At 36.3% G+C, this 18,415-nt stretch overlaps 1 protein-coding gene across 5 annotated transcripts in view; it reads right to left on the reverse strand.

Annotated features, from left to right (window-relative positions):
• The window catches only part of Eya3 (EYA transcriptional coactivator and phosphatase 3), a 104,487-nt gene that overhangs the window by 20,113 nt on the left and 65,959 nt on the right, over positions 1-18,415 (reverse strand). For all 5 annotated transcript variants that reach the window (XM_027936975.3, XM_027936972.3, XM_027936974.3 and 2 more), the window contains 6 exons: positions 16,427-16,512; positions 13,550-13,733; positions 12,285-12,424; positions 6,619-6,702; positions 5,046-5,135; positions 2,670-2,728 (listed from right to left, as the gene is read on the reverse strand). In XM_027936975.3, coding sequence (XP_027792776.1) covers positions 2,670-2,728; positions 5,046-5,135; positions 6,619-6,702; positions 12,285-12,424; positions 13,550-13,733; positions 16,427-16,512 — 643 coding nt within the window. The remainder of the gene's footprint in view (positions 1-2,669; positions 2,729-5,045; positions 5,136-6,618; positions 6,703-12,284; positions 12,425-13,549; positions 13,734-16,426; positions 16,513-18,415) is intronic.

Below are 18,415 nucleotides of genomic sequence, written 5' to 3' on the forward strand. Positions count from 1 at the left end.
AAAATAATGGAAGGGGAAAAAAAATGGGAGGAAATAACCCGAAATACTAATAATGGTAAGATAATGACAGATGGTTTTCTTCAGTGATCTGTTGGCTGGTTTAAAATATGTCCACAATTTCTTTGATATTCCCTTCTTCTAATTCTGCTCCCCTTGGGTACCAGCTATAATTAGAATGCAAATAGAATGTGGTAAAAGTGACAGTGTCAGGATTCAAGAGACTAGGCTTCTCTTGCTTTTTTTTTTTTTTGTACTGCAGATTGAACCCAGGGGTGCTCTACCACTGAACCATATCCCTAGCCCCCCATTTTTAAATATTTTATTAGAGAAAGAGTCTCGCTGAGCTGCTTAAGGCCTCGTTAAGTTGCTAAGGCTGGCTTTGGACTCTCGATACTTTGCCTCAGCCTCTCGTGCCGCTGGGATTACAGGTATGCACTACTGCACCTGGCTCTTGCTCTTTCTTGCAGTACTTGTTCTGGAAGAAGCCAGCTGTCATGTGAGGATACTTAAGCTTCCCCATAGAGAGGCACATTCAGTGAGGAACTAAGGCCTCCTGTCATTGGCCACATTTGAGAGACTTAACACAGGCCCTTCAGCTCTAGCCAAGCCTTCAGATGAGGGAACTCCAGCTAACACCTAGTTTCCAGAGACCTTAAGAACTACCTAGTTAAGCTGATTTTAAGCTCTTGACATATGAAAACTGTAAGATAAAAAACAGTTAATTTTTGTTTTGTTTTGTGGTACTGGAGATTGAAACCAGGGGTGCTCTACTACTGAGCTACATTCCCAGCCCTTTTTATTTTAAGATAGGATCTTGCTAAGTTGCTGAGTCTGGCCTTGAATTTGCAGTCCTTTTCTCTTGGCCTTGCAAATCACTGGGATTAAGGTGTGTACCACTATGTCTGGCTAGTTGTTTTAAGCCACTAATTTGGGGGGGGGGGTAAATTATTATGTAGCAGACAATTAATATAATTATATAAACTGGGAAGAACTAATATTTCACAGTAAATATTTAAAAATGACTGGCAGAGGGCTGGGGCTAGGGCTGAATGGTTGAGTGCTTGCCTAGCATGTGTGAGGCACTGGGTTCAAACCTCAGCACCATGTAAAAACATAAATAAAGGTATTGTGTCCATCTACAACTAAAAATAAATTAAGAGGGCTGGGATTATGGTTCAGCGGTAGAGTGCTCGCCTAGCACGTGAGAGGCGCTGGGTTTGATCCTCAGCACCACATTAAAAAAAATAAAATAAAGGTATTGTCTCCAACTACAACTAAAAAAAAAAATATATTAAGAAGCTGCTCTGAGCTTTAAAAAATAAATTAATTAAGGAAAAAAATGGCAGAATTCAAGATAACTTGGTTCAATCTAAAGTCAAAATGGCGTTCACTACATTAAATGTGAGATTACATATTAAAGTTGTCAAGACATAAAATAGGTAATTATTGGTTAGTCACATGTACAAAAGGAAAAAAATGGGGTTCAGAGTGGATCATAAGGTGCTTGACTGAGAACCATGCTTTTTCTTAAAAGACTAAAAAAGTCTTGTAAGATTGATGCCCTCCATGGCTGTGCGATACATGATATGCACAACTGATGTTGTTCCTTAAAGTGAAATCTTTCAAGCTTCTCAGCACTTTATTAGGTCCTTACTAAGGTGATATTTCTACTTCTGCCATGTATTTGAGAATTCACAGATGGGATACTTAATTTTAGGGTAGTCACAGGAAAGAATACTTTAAGAGGGATAAAACATTTTTTTTTAACCTTTATTTTACTCATTTATTTTTATGTGGTATTGAGGAACTGACCCCAGCGCCTCGCAAGAGCTAGGCAAGCGCTCTACCACTGAGCCACAGCCTAGCCCCAAGGGATAAAACATTAAGATAAATTAATACAAAAAGATGCAATAGTCTTTTTTCTAGTCTTTAAATATAAGAGATAAATTTTTGGATAATTCTTAGCTAGGACTACTAGGCCAGAAAACAGTAATCAAGAGAGAGAAATGAGGAGACTAAGCATGCATTTTGCCACTGAGACTTCCTTGGTTTAGTTTTTGCTGTAGTATGATGGCTAAAAATGTCTTTCCATAAGGTTATTCCTGACACCATCAGGCTCCTACAATTAGTTTCCTTGAAGAAATTTAAAAATTTTGATGTTTATTTGCATCTAAAACTACACAGTCTGGAAGCACACTTTATTCTGACTGAAAATCTGTGCAGAGATCTCTTCAATGCTGTTTCCTCATTCCATCACTGGCCCCCTTTTTGGGGGGGGTTTGTAGGTGGACACATACCTTTATTTATTTATTTTTATGTGGTGCTGAGGATCGAACCCAGAGCCTCACATGTGCCAGGTGAGTACTCTATCACTGGGCCACAGTCCCAGTCCTGCTACCCACTCTTGAGGTCCTACTCAACTGCTACTCCACTGAGAAGGCCTTTCCATTTTTGGCACCAACTGTTTCTCTTACCCCATCAGAATTACTTCTCTGTTCTCCATCACATTTTCTATTGTCACACTCTCAAACTGTATGTCATAGTTAACTATGCTTGTTTCTGTCTCCTCTAATAGATTGTGAACTTTTTCATCTTTCTTTTCCTCTGAACCCAGACAGTATCTTGTACATAATAGGTGTACTGATGTTCAAAACATCACTGTTTATCACCTCAAGTCTTGGCCATTGTCATCAGAAGCCACATCTTCCACATGTACCTGGTCACATTCCTGTTAAAAGACAAAACACTATTTTAGTTAAAGGGTGGGAGCAGAAGTGCTATCACCATCATGACATTATAAAGTGACTATGTACAATAGCAGGATAATGAAATACCTCTGGTCTCTTATGTGTGAAGGATCACTCACATTTACCACCCCCTTTGCTGTACAACTTCCTTTACAGCCTGATATACATCCCACAGTCTTCGTGACATCTTCCTTAACTAACCCTTCTTTAATTTCTGCTCTTATCTCAACAGTTCATGAGGATAAGCATGAGCTCTTATAATATCAGGTGTGCTTATGTCCTACACTAGACTGTAAATCCTATTAAAGCAGGCTATTTGGGGAAGGACTTACATCTTAAATACCCTTTGCATTCTACTAGTCTTGTTCAGTGACCTTATATAGCATATAAGCAATTAATTTTTGTAGATGAAACGGATGCTGGTGGAATGTGTACCAAAAGTGAAAATGAATGAAACTGAAATTTACAAATTCAAATGTAAGTTTAAGAAGAGGTCACTTAAGCCAATCTCATATTCTAAAAGGGAAGTAAAATGATCTTCTTAGGATCATACAACTAGTGAGCGGCAGAAAAAAACAAGGAAAAAACCTAGGTCTTTTGTTTCTTAATCCAAGGCTCTTTCTACCAAGTATATGTTACTACTGACATAAAACAGCACCCATTGCCTAACTTTGTTGGTTGTACTCCTGACACCTCTAGGGTACCTACGTTAGAATCCTCTGGGGAAGTTTTTAAAAATGCATATTCTTGAGTCCACCCCAGACCTACTTGAATCAGAATTTCTGGGAGCGAAGTCTTAGAATCTCCATTTTTAAGAAGCTCCCCAGGTGATTCTTATGCCCCCTAAAGTTGAGAATCACTGACCTGGGGGGGCAGGAACACATTCAGGTCAAATTCTTCACAGAACTTTCAGTCCTGAGTGAGGACTATGTCTAGAAAATCATTACAAATACAATTTGGCAATAATTATTGTTACACAGTAGGTTTTCAATAAGTGTTTGCTGAATAAAAACTATGCTGTCCTAATTTATCAACATATGAAGTTGAGGAAAAATTAAAGCATTATGGAATTTAGATAAAAGCAGTAGAGTTTAGAGTCACATTAATTTGGGATGCTGGGGTACCGGGGATAGAACTCAGGGGCTCTCAACCACTGAGCCACATCCCCAGCCCTATTTTTTGTATTTTATTTAGAGACTCTCACTGAGATGCTTAGTGCCTCACTTTTGCTGAGGCTGACTTTGAGCTTGCAATCCTCCTGCTTCAGCCTCCCAAACTGCTGGGATTACAGGTGTCCACCACTATGAGTGGCTTAGAGTCATATTTTAATTTAATTTGCTGGAGAAATGGCTGTTGAATAGAACTAGATTGTATTTAAATAGAAGTAGGATTACTTTGTGTTTGTGAAATGTCATTTTATTTTACTACAAAATCTTCACTACTTTTTAAAAACTAGGTAATACATATTGTATACATTTCAGAATTCAAACACACAAAATGAAAAGTCTGGTCCCTCCTGTTTCTCACTAACCCTTTACCTTAGACAGATAACTATTAGTTTCTTCTATAGGATAACTGCTTAACTGTGGCCCAGGATGGGAATATAAGTTTCCCAACTTGAAACTCACATTCTGGTCTTCAGACTCCAGGTCTGTGATCCTTCTACGATATTATTTTTACTTCAAAGGTAACTTCAATATCAAAGCCAAAAAAACTTTACCATGAAGCTCTCAGTGTTTCCTGATTTTCCTGGTACCTAGCTATAAAATGATTCTGTATATCAAGCTTAACTTATATATGAATAATAAATGTGTAAAAATACCATGAGTTAGAGCAATCATTTACAGACTGGACAAATTAAGGGATTATCATTTAAGAAGGTATAATTGAAAAATGGTCAAAATATAACTGAGAGTACTAATCAAGCCCATTATATATATTATTTAATACTTATTAATAAACTGGAATATTGGTTTAGATTTCAGGATTTTCCCTGATGAGTTGGCATTTCCCTTAATACTATATCACTTCCAAATATGCAGACAAAAATGAAAAATCTGAGCCAATAAAACTGAGGGACTGAGGAAAGAATCAAGACTGTAGAACTTCAACCACGATATTCCTCTAAGACTACATATGCGTGTGGCTGCTCGCCATTCCAGCCTGACTCTGTATTACCTAGCCTCTCCATCCTTACTCTGTCTAAACATTTATCTTCCACATTCAACAGGCATAGGGTCTTCAAGTTATTGAACCAAACATCTCACTGAAGCACAGAAAAAAATTTTACATACTTACTTCTAAGTCATTGAAAAACAGATGTGTATCAGCCACTTCAAAAATCATTTCTTCCATTGTTAAACCTGAGCCAATCACTACTGTTGGGTCCTGGAAGACAATAAGAGAAAAAAGATACCTGACTTGGTACTCACAGTACTGGTTCATTTTCAAATATTTCAAAATTATTTTGGGTCAAGGCCAAAGCAACACAGGTCTATAACTGTTCTTCAAGTATTATTGATAATATTTCAATGACATTTCTAAGAATGTGGATTGTTCAATAGAGAAGATATTAGAAATGTCAAAACTTTAGTTTGTGGAAACTAATATTTTCATAAAAGTAAATGGAATATATTTTATACAGAGAATATATTTAAGAAATTTACTCACTGCTTTGCAGTTAAAATTGTATTTTTATCATTCCCTTTGGTGTTTTTTCCTCCACTTAAATTTTTTGGGAAATTCTCTGTTCCAGAGGAACTCCTAACTATTGCTAATATGAGATGCAATATCTCCCTGTCAAAAGCCGCCTGCCACATATGCAATATAACATCAGACGTCTGACAATTTCAACAACCAGAAAGTAAAGAAAGGTAAAAGAGTCAAAATATTTACAGGAAAATTAAGGAAAGCTGCTTTGAGATGAATCATGAGTCCTTTACTGAGAGTCTATATTTTTAAAGTCATCTTAGTAATATAACTTATGAGTTTATATCAGCTGGCCAGCCTAGATAGTAAGAGCCTGTGGAAGCACTCCTAGAAAAAAACGCAAGTGATGAGATAAATCAATTGGGAAGTGTGAGATAGCAAGGGAGGTAGATATTTTTATAAAATTTGTACACCAAAATTGAAAAATATGATTCTGGAGATAATTTGGCATAGAAATACAGTCCTAATCTTCTCAAAACAGCTAATTATTCTGCCAAAATTAAAGATTAAACAAATTAAGTTTTGTTAGGTATATTTGTTTTTTTAAAAAGCATGCATGTATTTTAAGAAAGATATTTTATCTATATGCTTTATGTCTAACTTTTGTTTGGCTAAATGAAATGCTTGGTTTGGGTTATTAAAAATGACTTAAGGTGCTGGGTGTGGTGATACATGCCTGTAATTCTAGCAACTTGGGAGGCTAAAGCAGAAGAACTGCAAGTGCAAAACTAGCTTGGACAAACTAGCAAGTCTCTGTCTCAAAATATGAAATTAAAAGGGCTTGAGATGTAGCTCAGTGGTAGATATACTTGTGTTCAATTCCCAGAACTCAAAAAAAATAAAACAACCATGTAGCTGAAGGTTAAACAAATCATGTCTTTGCAAACAGAATCCTGAGAATACTCTGTTTTGAACCTCATTCCTATACTTTATAAAATGCAACTTCAACTCAAACAACTTCAGCTTTCAACACTGGTCCTAGGACTAGTATCTGGCTTTATCATCAACTCCACTTGATCATATAGCTTGCCTTGTACAAGCCATCTGGTGAAATTTTACACGAGAAGTTAAAAGCCAACAGGTAAGATGAGGTAGCAGAAAAAAAATATTTCTGCTCATATAGTCAGAGGAGGGAGTTATAACAAAAGACTACCCAAATTACCTTTCCATACTTCTGGGCATAGGATCCAGTAAGAAGGGAGTGAAAGATGATGATGGTTTCATCCAAGTCCCACAGAAATACCCGCTGAAGGAATAAAATATAAAGCATAATGAGTATCTTCCAGTAACAAGGAAAATACTAAAATTCATATATGACACAATCTTAAATAATGGGAACAAACTGTAAGTGGAATTAGAAAATACCTTGCGATGAATGAAAACACAAACACAACATATTAAAACTTATGGGATACAATGAAAGCAGTGCTAAAAGGGATGTTATAACTGAAAGTACACACATTAAAAAAGAAGAAATAGGGCTGGGGATGTAGCTCAGTGGTAGAGTGTATGCTTTGAAAGCACAAGGCCCTGGAATAAATCCCCAGCACCAAAAGGAAAAAGAATGATCTCCAAAAAACCACATTGTATACCTTAAGGGACTAGACAAAGAAGAAGAAAGTAATACTAAAGCTAGTAGAAGGAAGTAAATAAAGTTAAAGTGGAAACAATTAAAATAGAAAAAGAACAGAGAAAAGTCAATGAAACCAACAGTTGGATCTTAGAGAATATCTACAAAATTAACAACCTTTATCTAGACTGACTATGAAGAAAAAAATAGAAAACACCAAGATTACTAAAATCATTATTACTAATTATTAAGATTACTAAAAGTAGGAACACTATTACTGATTTTATATTTATAGAAATAAAAAGAATTATAAGAGGATACTGTAACAAACTAGGTAACTCAAATGAAATAGTCAAATTCCCAGAAATACACAACACAAGGTACGTAACTAAATCAAGAAGAAACAGAAAACCTGATTAAGATATATAAATAATAAGGAGATTGAATCAATAATTTAAAACATTCCAACAAATAAAAGCCTATTATGAGACAGCCTTGGGCTGTGTGTGTGTGAGCTATGGGCGGGCATTTGAGTACATGAGGGGACTGGACTGACGTTGCTGCTCTGATTGGGCCGTGAGACATATGTGTCCTTTTCCCTTGCTCTGCTTATGATCCCACACAGCACCTGAGATGGGTGTGGCCTTCCAAGATGTCAGTCAATTTGCTGACCGCAAGACATCACCAAGCAACCCCCTGAAACCCAATCCCTTGTCTTATTTGGGTTGAATTTTCTTGAATGTCTTTTCCCCCAATAAATAGGATGGTTTCAGGCCTGCTCTCTCTCTTCTGCCTGCCTCTCTTGCCTCTTCTGTGAGAGCTGGGGCAGAGGAGCTGTCAATGACCCCCAAGAAAAAGGTACTTTCTGCGTCTGTGTTGTTATTTAGTGCCAGCCCAATTTACCTGGAGTAACTCTGACTGATTTTGTCACGTATGCTGGCAAAAGCCCAGGACCTGATGGCTTCATTTGTGAATTGTACCAAACATTTAAATAAGAATTAGGGGGATGGGGGCATAGCTCAGTGGCAGAGCATTTGTCTAGCACATGCAAGGCCCAGAGGTTAATCCAGGCACCACAAAAAGAAAAAGAAAAGACTAGATTTAACACCAATCTTCTTGAAACACTCCTAATTTATGTAATGAGACCAACATCACCTTGTCAGACTACGTTTGTAAGAAAACTATAGAAATTTTTAAAACTTTTTCTCTTACGCCAATTGATGCAAAAATCTGTAACAAAATAATAGCAAACCAAATTCAGCAGCACATTAAAATAATTATACATTGTGACCAAGTGGGATTAGTTCTTGGTTCATTCAACATATAAAAATAAATGTAACATATTCATAAAAGATGAAAAGACACATGATAATCTCAATTGATGTAGAAAATACACTTGACAAAATCCAACATCCTTTCATGAAAAAAACAATTCAGTAAAGTAGGAGTAAAAGGGAATGTTTTCAATATGATAAAGGCATGTATCAAAAACCTACAGCTAAAATGATACTCAGTTGTAAAAGACTAAAAGCTTTATCCATTGGATAAGGAATATGTTAGAATGCTTTTTCATCACTTTCATTTAACATAGTAATGGAAGTTCTATCCAGAGCACTTTGGTAAGAAAAGGAAGAGAAAAAAAAAAAAAGACATCCCAATTGCAAAAGATGAAATATAGTTATCTCTGTTTTCAGATGACATAATATTATTTGTAAAAAATCCTAAGGAATACACAAAAAATTGAAATCAAATCAGCAGTATTTCTGTTTATAAGCAATAAATAATGAGAAAAGGAAATTTAAAAAGCAGTAAATATCATCAAAGAATAAAATACTTATGGGACTGGGGTTGTGGCTCAGTGGTAGAGTGCTTGCCTAGCCTAGCATGTGCGACATGCTAGGTTCGATCCTCAACACCACATAATAAATAAAAATAAAGTATCGTGTCCAATTACAACTAAAAAAAAAAAAATACTTAGGAATAAATTTAACCAAGGAAGCAAAAGACTGTATGTTGAAAACCATTAAGATATTGAAGGAAATTAAAGACACAAACAAATGGGAAAGATACACATGTTCACTAATTGGAAGACTTAATACTGTTAAGATGCCAATACTATACAAACCAATCTACAGATTTATTGTGATCACTATCAAAATTACCATAGAAAAACTCATCCTATGGGCTGGGATTGTGGCTTAACGGTAGAGTGCTTGTCTAGCAAATGCAAGGCCCTGGGTTTGATCCCCAGCACCACATAAAAATAAATAAATAAATAAAGGTATTGTGTCCAACTACTTCTAAAAAAGAAAAAAGAAAAGAAAGAAAAACTCATCCTAAAATGGAATCTCAAGACCCCAAATAGTCAAAACACCCTTGAAAAAGAACAAAACTAAAGATTCATGCTTCCTGATTTTAAAACTCACCACAAAACTTCAGTAATCAAAATAGTGTGGTGCTAGCATATAGACCAATAAAACAGAGCTGAAGCGAGAAATAAACTGTTGCGAATTAATTTTGACAAGGATCAAAAATTAAAAAATCATCCAATGGAGAAAGGAATTCGTTCCTTTGTTCATTCATTCATTCTGCAGTGCTGGGGATCAGACTCAGGATCTCATTCATGCTAGGCAAGTGTTCTACCACTGAGCTGCACCTCTAGCCCAGGAAAGTCTTTTTAACAAATGGTGCTGGAAAAACTGGACATCCACATGCAAAAGCATAAAATTAGAACTTATACAAATTAACTCAAAATAAATTAAACACCTAAATTTAACAATAAAAATCTTAGAAGAAAATGGATGTAAATCTTCATAAGCATGTATTCTTACATATTATGCTAAAAGCAGAGCAATAAAAGAAAAAAATGGGACTTCATCAAAATTAAAAACTTTTTTTTTTTTTTAAATATTTTTATTTTATTTTTTATTTATTTATTTATTTTTAGTTTTTTTTCGGTGGACACAACATCTTTCTTTGTACGTGGTGCTGAGGATCGAACCCGGGCCGCACGCATGCCAGGCGAGCGCGCTACCGCTTGAGCCACATCCCCAGCCCAAAATTAAAAACTTTTATGCTTCAAAGGACACAATCAAAAATTGAAAAGCCTGAGTGAAAAGTGTAACTTGGTGTTGAGTGTCTGTTTTGCTTAGTATGCTCTGGGCCCTGGGTTTGATCTCCAGCACTGCAAATACATCTCTCTCTCTCTCTCTCTCTCACACACACACACACACACACACACCAAAAAAAAAAAAAAAAAAAGGAAGAAAGCAAACCCAATAGGAGAAAATATTTTGGATCAATAATCTGGAATATATTAATTTAACAGCACCAAAAATCCCATTTAAAAAATGGGCAAAGAGCCAGGTGCTACTGCAAAATCTGAGAAGCTGAGGCAGGAGAATCACTTGAATCCAGGGAATGTAACACCAGGTTGGGCAACACAGTGAGACTCTACCTTAGGGTGGGGGTGGAAGAGAGGGAAGGAGTTTAAAAGATCTGAATAGGTATTTCTCCAGAGAAAATATGTCAATGGCAAATAAGCATGTGCAAAGATGCTAAATATTATTAGACATTAGGGAAGTAAAAATCAAAACCATGATGAGGTATCACTTCACATCCATTAGGATGGCTTCTATCAAAAAAATGTGAAATAACAAGTGTGATGAAGATGTAGACAAGCTGGAACCTTTGTGAATTGCTGGTGGGAATGTAAAACTGAAGACAATTATGGTGGTTCCTTAAAAAGAGGAAGACAGAATATAATCAAAATTAATATTCCTTTGTGTAACCCAAAAGAACTGAAAAGATGGACAAGAGGGACTCAAATAGGTAACTGCACACAGTATTCAAAGAAGTACTCATAATAGCTCAAAGGCAAAAACCTCAAGTGCCCTTCAACAGATGAATGAATAAAACAAAACATGATACAACATACACACACATATATACGAAATGTAATATTAGCTAGCCATTTAAAGGAAATGAAATTTTGACACATGCTACAACATGGACGAACTGTAAAAGTGTTATGCTTACTGAAATAAGCCTGACATAAAAGAATATATATTGTATGATTCCACTTACATGAGGTATCTAGAATAAGCAAACTCATAGGAGGAGAAAATAGAACAATAGTTGCAATGGGCTAGGAGAACAGGAGTATGGGAGATATGGCTTAATTGGTATAGAAATTTTGTCTAGAATCATGAAAAAGTTCTGGTAACATATAGTAGTGATGGTTATATAATACTGGAAATGTATTTAATGACACTGAATTGTACATGTTAAAATAGTAAAATTTTACGTTATGCATATTTCACTCCAATTTTTAAAAAATGCGCAAGTTCTCAGTTTTCCCTAAGAAACGTATCAAAATTTTAGTTTCTCTTTCATGTTCCTTTGTCCCCACCCCAGGAATGAAAGACAACAGGCTCTAAACACGGCTTCACTTTACCTATGTCTTATGGCACCTATCTCAATGGACTTATATTCAAATATATCTTTTCCCTTTATTAAATAATAATTTTTTTAGAAAAATTAAAAACAAAACCCCACTATTATTAGAATTTTTTATCTTTCTAGTCTTTAAAAAAAAAACATTTATTCTTTAGTTTTGGTGGATACAACCTTTATTTAGTTTTTATGTGATGCTGAGGATCAAACCCAGTGCCTCACACACATGCTAGGCGAGAGCTTTGCCTCTGAGCCACAATCTCAACCCCTAGTCTTTTAAAACACATGTCCATAATAAAGTCTCACAGTGCTTACAGGCACAAAATAAATCAGTGCCAATGTCAATAAGAAGTTACCAGATCTATTTGTGTGTCTCACAGAAACTTGGGTTTGAAGCTCTCATTTTCCTTTTAGATTTCTAAATGGAGAGCACTATGACATCACTTGCGGCTCCCTCTGTTTTCTGAATAAGATGAACTGTTCTTTCTGTTCTCTGGAATACAGAGAATTGTTTGTTCTTTCCATTAAAAAATTGCCTTGCTGCCTAAATCCAGCAAAGCTTTTTCAATGCTTTGGTGAAAAGCATCTGAAAGTGATATAGTAAGTTATGGACATGGAGAAACTTTGTTTTTCTTACCATTTTTCTAATTTACTTGGTCAATGCAGTTTCTTTTGCATAGGAATTAAAGAGCACACAACACACAACCACATTATCTCTGTGAGTTTCAGATATGTGTTTGATAAATTCAAGAAGCAAGAAAAAACAAAGAAAAACAAAAACTAGAATGAGTTTCTTCTCATACTTCCAATTCACTGTCTTGAGAAGAACTGGTATCAGCTTTCCTCTTGCCCCGGTTCTTGCTAGTCATGTTTTTCCTGGACTGATCATCAGCATCTTTACTTGGTGTAGTTTGGGACAAAGCTGGGCTTGTAGAAGCGTCTCCTGAAAAGAAAAAGTGGGACATGTACTGCCAGTAGTCACAGCCTATATGAACCAGAGCATGAAAAGGGCTGGCAGATTCTCTGCCCTTATGAGTCATAACTAAGGGAGAGAGTTTAGAAAACTAGACTTTATGTAAAGCAATCTAGGAATGTAGATCTAGGCATTAAGCACTTACAGTGGCTAATGTCATAAAAAGAGTCATAATCATGCTTTATATGCATGCCTTCTAAGTCCCTCAAAGTTATTTTTTGAGATAAGTTCATACTGTGTTGCCCAGGCCAGTCTCAAATTGCCCTCGCATTGAAAATAGCTGGGACTACAGGTATGGGCCACTCTACACAGCTCATCAAGTTAGTTTGCCAAAAAAAAAAAAGACTCTGTTAGTCTGGCCTGTGACTCCAAAGCTGGAGCTGGGATAGCAGGTCTGATACTGATTCTGATCAAGAATAGTATAGGCGGGATAGATATAGGCCAAAGGAAACAGGGAGGAAACCAAGAGTCTTAGAGCATAATTGCTGCTCTACTACTGGATTACTGGATCAGGGTTTGCCAATTTGGCACAACTGACATTTTGGGCCGGTTAATTTTTTTGTTGAGGGGGATATCTTATACATTTTGGGGTATTTAACTAAGCAGTATTCCTGATCTCTACTCACTGGATGCCAGAAGCATCCCCAACCCAATGTGACAACAAAACTGTTTTCCATGTTGCCCAAAAGTTCCCTGGGGGGCAAAATCATCTCCAGCTGAAAACCATAGCTCTAGATCTATTTAATAATTTATAATACAGAAGGCAGAAAACATTATAAAACATTCTATAAGGATAAAATAAATCACAAGGGGAAAAAAGATTGGGGGAATTTGTAGGCTGAAAGAGCTGGTAGGGGTTGGAAATACAGTATAGTCTTTTCATTGTTGATACTTTTCTATTCTTAGTATCAGGCAGACATCAGCCACCCATGACTCATCACAGCCTGCTTCCAAAGTTTAAATACTCACCTAGGAAGAAAAGCCAAGAGCATGATGAAAGTGGCTGATATCAGAACAAAATTATCTTCCCCATCACCTGAAAACACCTTTTGGATTAAGTGCCCTTAAGCCAGTTTTCTGAACTGTGATACTTACCAGATGAAAGTCGCTGGGCTGCTGGAGCAGGAACCATGACATTAGGTTTCTCTGCCTGGTATGTGGTAGTTGCTAATGTGGTACTCTCAGCATCACTGTTAGTCTGGCCTGTGACTCCAAAGCTGGAGCTGGGGTAGCAGGTCTGGTACTGATTCTGACCAAGAATAGTATAGGTGGGATAGTCCTGTAGGCCAAAGGGAACAGGGAGGAAACCAAGAGTCTTAGAAAGAGCATAATTGCTGGATGTGGTGGCACACACCTGTAATCCTGGCAATCTGGAAGGCAGTGAGACAGGAGAATTGCAAGTTCAAAGCCAGCCTTAGCAACTTAGTGAGAACCTGTCTCAAAATAAAATATAAAAAAGGACTGGGGATGTGGCTCAGTGGTTAAGCATGTTTGGATTCAACCCCTGATACAAAAAAAGAAAAAAACCCCGAGAGCACACATATTAAATTTCAACCAAAGGGTTTCTTCTCCCTCTTATTCATAATTATTTCCCTAAAACATTAATTTGACTTCTTGTTTTCTAATAGTCTCTCCAATGAAAACAATAACTTTAAAATACATTCTTTTTTTAAAAAAATATTTTTCAGTTTTAGATGGACACAAAATAACTTTATTTTGTTTATTTATTTTTATATGGTTCTGAGGATTGAACCCAGTGCCTCACATGTGCAAGGCAGGTGCTCTGCCACCGAGCCACAACCCCAGCCCCTCAAAATGCATTCTCTAGAAACATGAGACCAGAAAAAAGAGCTGCTATAATATAAGGAAGGCCGAAAGGGAAGGTTCCTGTGTACTTTTATACATTACATACTATGTCCTTTCCAATTTTATGTACCAAATTTCTGCTAGAATTTTTAAACAAAAATGTCTATTCTTTAATAAGGTTATAAACCACTGCATTAAACGGCAGTGTTTATAAGGGCAAATTAACTTTAAAAAGTATATACCCTACACTAAAGTTTCTTATTTCACAAAACTGATAATCTTTTCTTAAAAGTTTTCTTTAAAAATAAAAGTTTCCCTAAAATATCGGGAGGAAACTTTTGGTCATTTCACAAACATATATGCCAAAATTTATCAAGCCGTACAATTTAAATCAATATAGTTTGATGTCCATTATATCTTAACAGAGCTGTAAAATAAAACTGAGTGTGACACACCTTCAAAAAATTCCACTGACACTGATATTAGTGACAAATAGGACGACGCTAGTTGACCAAACTAATTCTTTTTTTTTTTTCCTATCTTTCTTTTCTTTTTTCCTCTTGCCTTAGTCACTGGAATTATAGGCCTGTGCCACTGTGCCTGGTTATGACTTAGATTCTTTACGCAACAGTATTATAGCTTGTGTGAATCAGAAAATGGGAACTCTCAAATTAAACCAACAGTAAAACCAAGAAAAAATTCTGAGCAGATAAGTAACTTCATAAATGGTAGCATTTGCAAAAAAATTTAATCAGTATTTTAAAGAACAGACAGCACAAGGGAAAAAATTGGAGATGAAATAAGCATTCAGCCACAGTAATTCAGTATTAAAGGAGGAAAAAACCCAAAGTAACAGAAATGATAGCAAAATAAAAAGGGGAAATTTTGAGAAATGGCTGGGTTAGGGAAAGGTAGGAGAGATGAAATGGAAATCAACCAGTCTGATTTTAGGACTTGGTTAATTAAGAGGAAAAAAAATAGTGTCTTTTGACAAGAATTCAGAAATATTAAGAAAAAGTAGTTATATTTCTGGAAGAAAAGAAGACAGAAAAAAGGGTAGAACAAAGGTCTTGTTCTAGATATGCTGAACTTAGGAAATAGCAAGATATCAAAGAAAAAGTAACCACCAATCAGCTGGAAGCCTGTAAACATATTGTAGCCCAGAATCTTCATCTTAGAGACAGTTTATCAGTATGGTTAAACACTCCTGAGGATGAAATTATTAAATGCAGAAAAACTAAATAGAGATTCACATTAGAAGATAGAATCAAAAAGAAGAGATGTGAATGCCTGGAGATGTAGCTCAGTGGTAGAGCACTTGCCTAGCATTATGTGCAATTGATCCCAGCTGAGGGGGGGGGGAGGAGGGGGGGAGGAGGGGGGGAGGAGGGGGGGAGGAGGGGGGGAGGAGAGGGGGGGGAGGAGGGGGGGAGGAGGGGGGAGGGGGGGAGGGAGGAGGGGGGAGGGAAGAGGGAGGAGGGAGGAGGGGAGGGGGGAGGAGGGGGGGAGGGAGGCATGGATAGATTTATAAGAGATACAAAAAGAAACAAAGTTCCTATGAGAGTGCTAGGTACAAAACCAGAAACTCAATAAATATTTGTGGACTAAAAGAAAGAACAAATACAAGGACAGTGAAACAGAAAATGAACCAGAAAAGTAATGTTAATTATGAGCAGAAAAAGATTCACAGAAGTGGTGATATCACTACAGAGAAAAACAACACAAAAACAAAACAACAATAGCAAACGTTCTAAAACACTGAAGATGTTACCAGTGATCTTGTAAGCAGAGTTAATGTTAACAGTGATCAAGACCAAATTTTAAGGAATTCACAATGAAGTGAGTGCCAGGCCTTTTTGTAGGTTTTGGGGAATACATACATGAACAAAATAGAAAAGTAAATCCTAGCCTTCATGGAGCTTGTTGGGAGAAGATTAAGAGGTAAAAACACATACAATAGATAGAGCAGCAGATATAACCATATTCAGAGAGGCTTAATAGAGAATAAGAGAAACTGATGCAGCTTAAGAAGCCATCTAGGGTTCAGTTCTGAGGGCATCCCGAAAAAGGGTTCCATAATCCATGTTATTCCTGGTTGTTTCTTAGATAGGCAAACTGAACAGGGAAAGAAGAGAGAAAGAGCAAACTAGATGAACTATACTGTACCTGGTTTGAGATGCTGGCAACTGCTGCTGCTGGAATATTGGCAATTGTGGATGAAGTGGATATCAGGCTGGTATTTGTGCTTGAAGCTACAGAATTGAGAGTTTAAGAGATATTAGTTAAAGATACCATTTAAAAATCTATAAGACATTAAAAAATACATTGTCTTAAGTGAACACATCTACAAGGAGATAAGAAAATTAGCAACAGAAACAAATGCTCATTTTGCTTTTTTGTATGTCATACCTCAATTTAGACTTGATTAGAAACAAAACACTTCAAACGTCTTTCTGTTTCAACTTGAGTCTTCAACTCTTCCTACTAAAGTCCTAGAAGGATACATATACATTTCACAGCTCATACTAAAGATACTAATGAAATCAGAACTAACCCAGATTATTCCATTTCATCTCTCTAGAAGCTGAAAAAGGACTCACCTGCAGTGTGACCTACTAACCATCAGTGGAGCTCTGGTAAATCCTACACTATGATATTATCATTTACTGTTACTTGCCTCAAATTATGCCTTTCTTGATGCAAGATAATCATTCTGAGAAATAATGCTCCAAATTCTAAAGTGCTTGGAAATTACTTCTTGAGTTCTACTCAAATAATGGATTATTAATGAGGAACAAAAAGCACATCTGGCATTTAGAGACTTTATCAATGAATATATAAAAATTAAGAAAACATTAAATATATTCTAGTCAGGAGAAATGCATTTGGTAAACTACTTGGGCTGGCTGTCTTAAGACGAGGAATTTGGATTAAGTTTTACATTTTTTAAACATAGATTCTATCAGGAATTTAGAATTTCTCTGTAACTAGTAAATAACACAAGGACTTTTGTAAATGTAATGATATGAGATAATAGTTTTCAACTCTACTCTTTCACTTATCATAAACACTGATGCATGATTTCTACTGTAGTCATAAGTAATCCAAGGGTCCACCATTGGGTAGGGCTAACTGATTACCAACTCCATTAAGGGCAGTCAATAAGAAAACTTCTATTTAGAACAGGACTGGAGCCAGGCATGGTGGTACACACCTGTAATCCCAGAGGCCCAGGAGGCTGAGGCAGGAGGACTGCAAGTTCAAAGCCAGCCTCAGCAATTTAGCCAGGCCCTAAGCAATTCAGTAAGATTCAGTCTCTATAAATATAAACATAAAAAAGGACGGGGGATGTGGCTCAGTGGTTAAGCGCCCTTGGGTTCAATCCCAAGAAAGAAATTAAACAATCTTCAGTCCACTTACTAAATTGGGCTGGTTGTGAAAAACATTTGGCCACATACTCTATTATTCTTGCTAGGAATCTTAGTAACTTGATTTGCTAGTTGATAAGTGTCTGAGTTTTAAACAAGTACCAAGCTACAAATCAACGTTTTCTCCCAATAATAATGGCTTAGGGGATCTCGGCCTACTAACCTAGAAAGTTCAGGGTCCAATAACATTTTTCTTCTCCAACATAACCAAATCATTTCTAACATGTGTCATTCATTTATTCAGCAAAACAGTAAGTATATCAGGGTCTACTATGCACTAGAAACTTTTCCAGCCACTAAGGAATAAAATAGCGAGCAAGACAAAGTCCTTAAACTTATGGAGTTCAAATTCTAGTGAGGGATTGTTAGTTAATAATTAAGTAAGTAATACCTTTTAGTCTATGTAACTATCACTGAACTCTCATTAAACTCATCTAAAAGTGTGCATAACTACTGTATGTTCTATGTCATATACAACAATGACTAAAAGACCAGGGATTTTCAAAAAATGTACTGATTATCCTGCATATAAAGATATATAAAAATATGCTGGTCTCCACAAAACAAAACAAAAGCTGCAACAACAAATTATGTAACAAAAGTACAAAGTTAGAGAATAAAAAATTTAAGTGGTAGCAATTATTATATACCTAAAGGCTATCAGAATTCTAAATATCAATGGCATGGCCAAATGTATGTAGGTAGTCCTCACTCCTGAAAATGGAGC

This window comes from Marmota flaviventris, chromosome 10 (assembly GCF_047511675.1).
Source record: "Marmota flaviventris isolate mMarFla1 chromosome 10, mMarFla1.hap1, whole genome shotgun sequence".
NCBI classification, from domain to species: domain Eukaryota; kingdom Metazoa; phylum Chordata; class Mammalia; order Rodentia; family Sciuridae; genus Marmota; species Marmota flaviventris.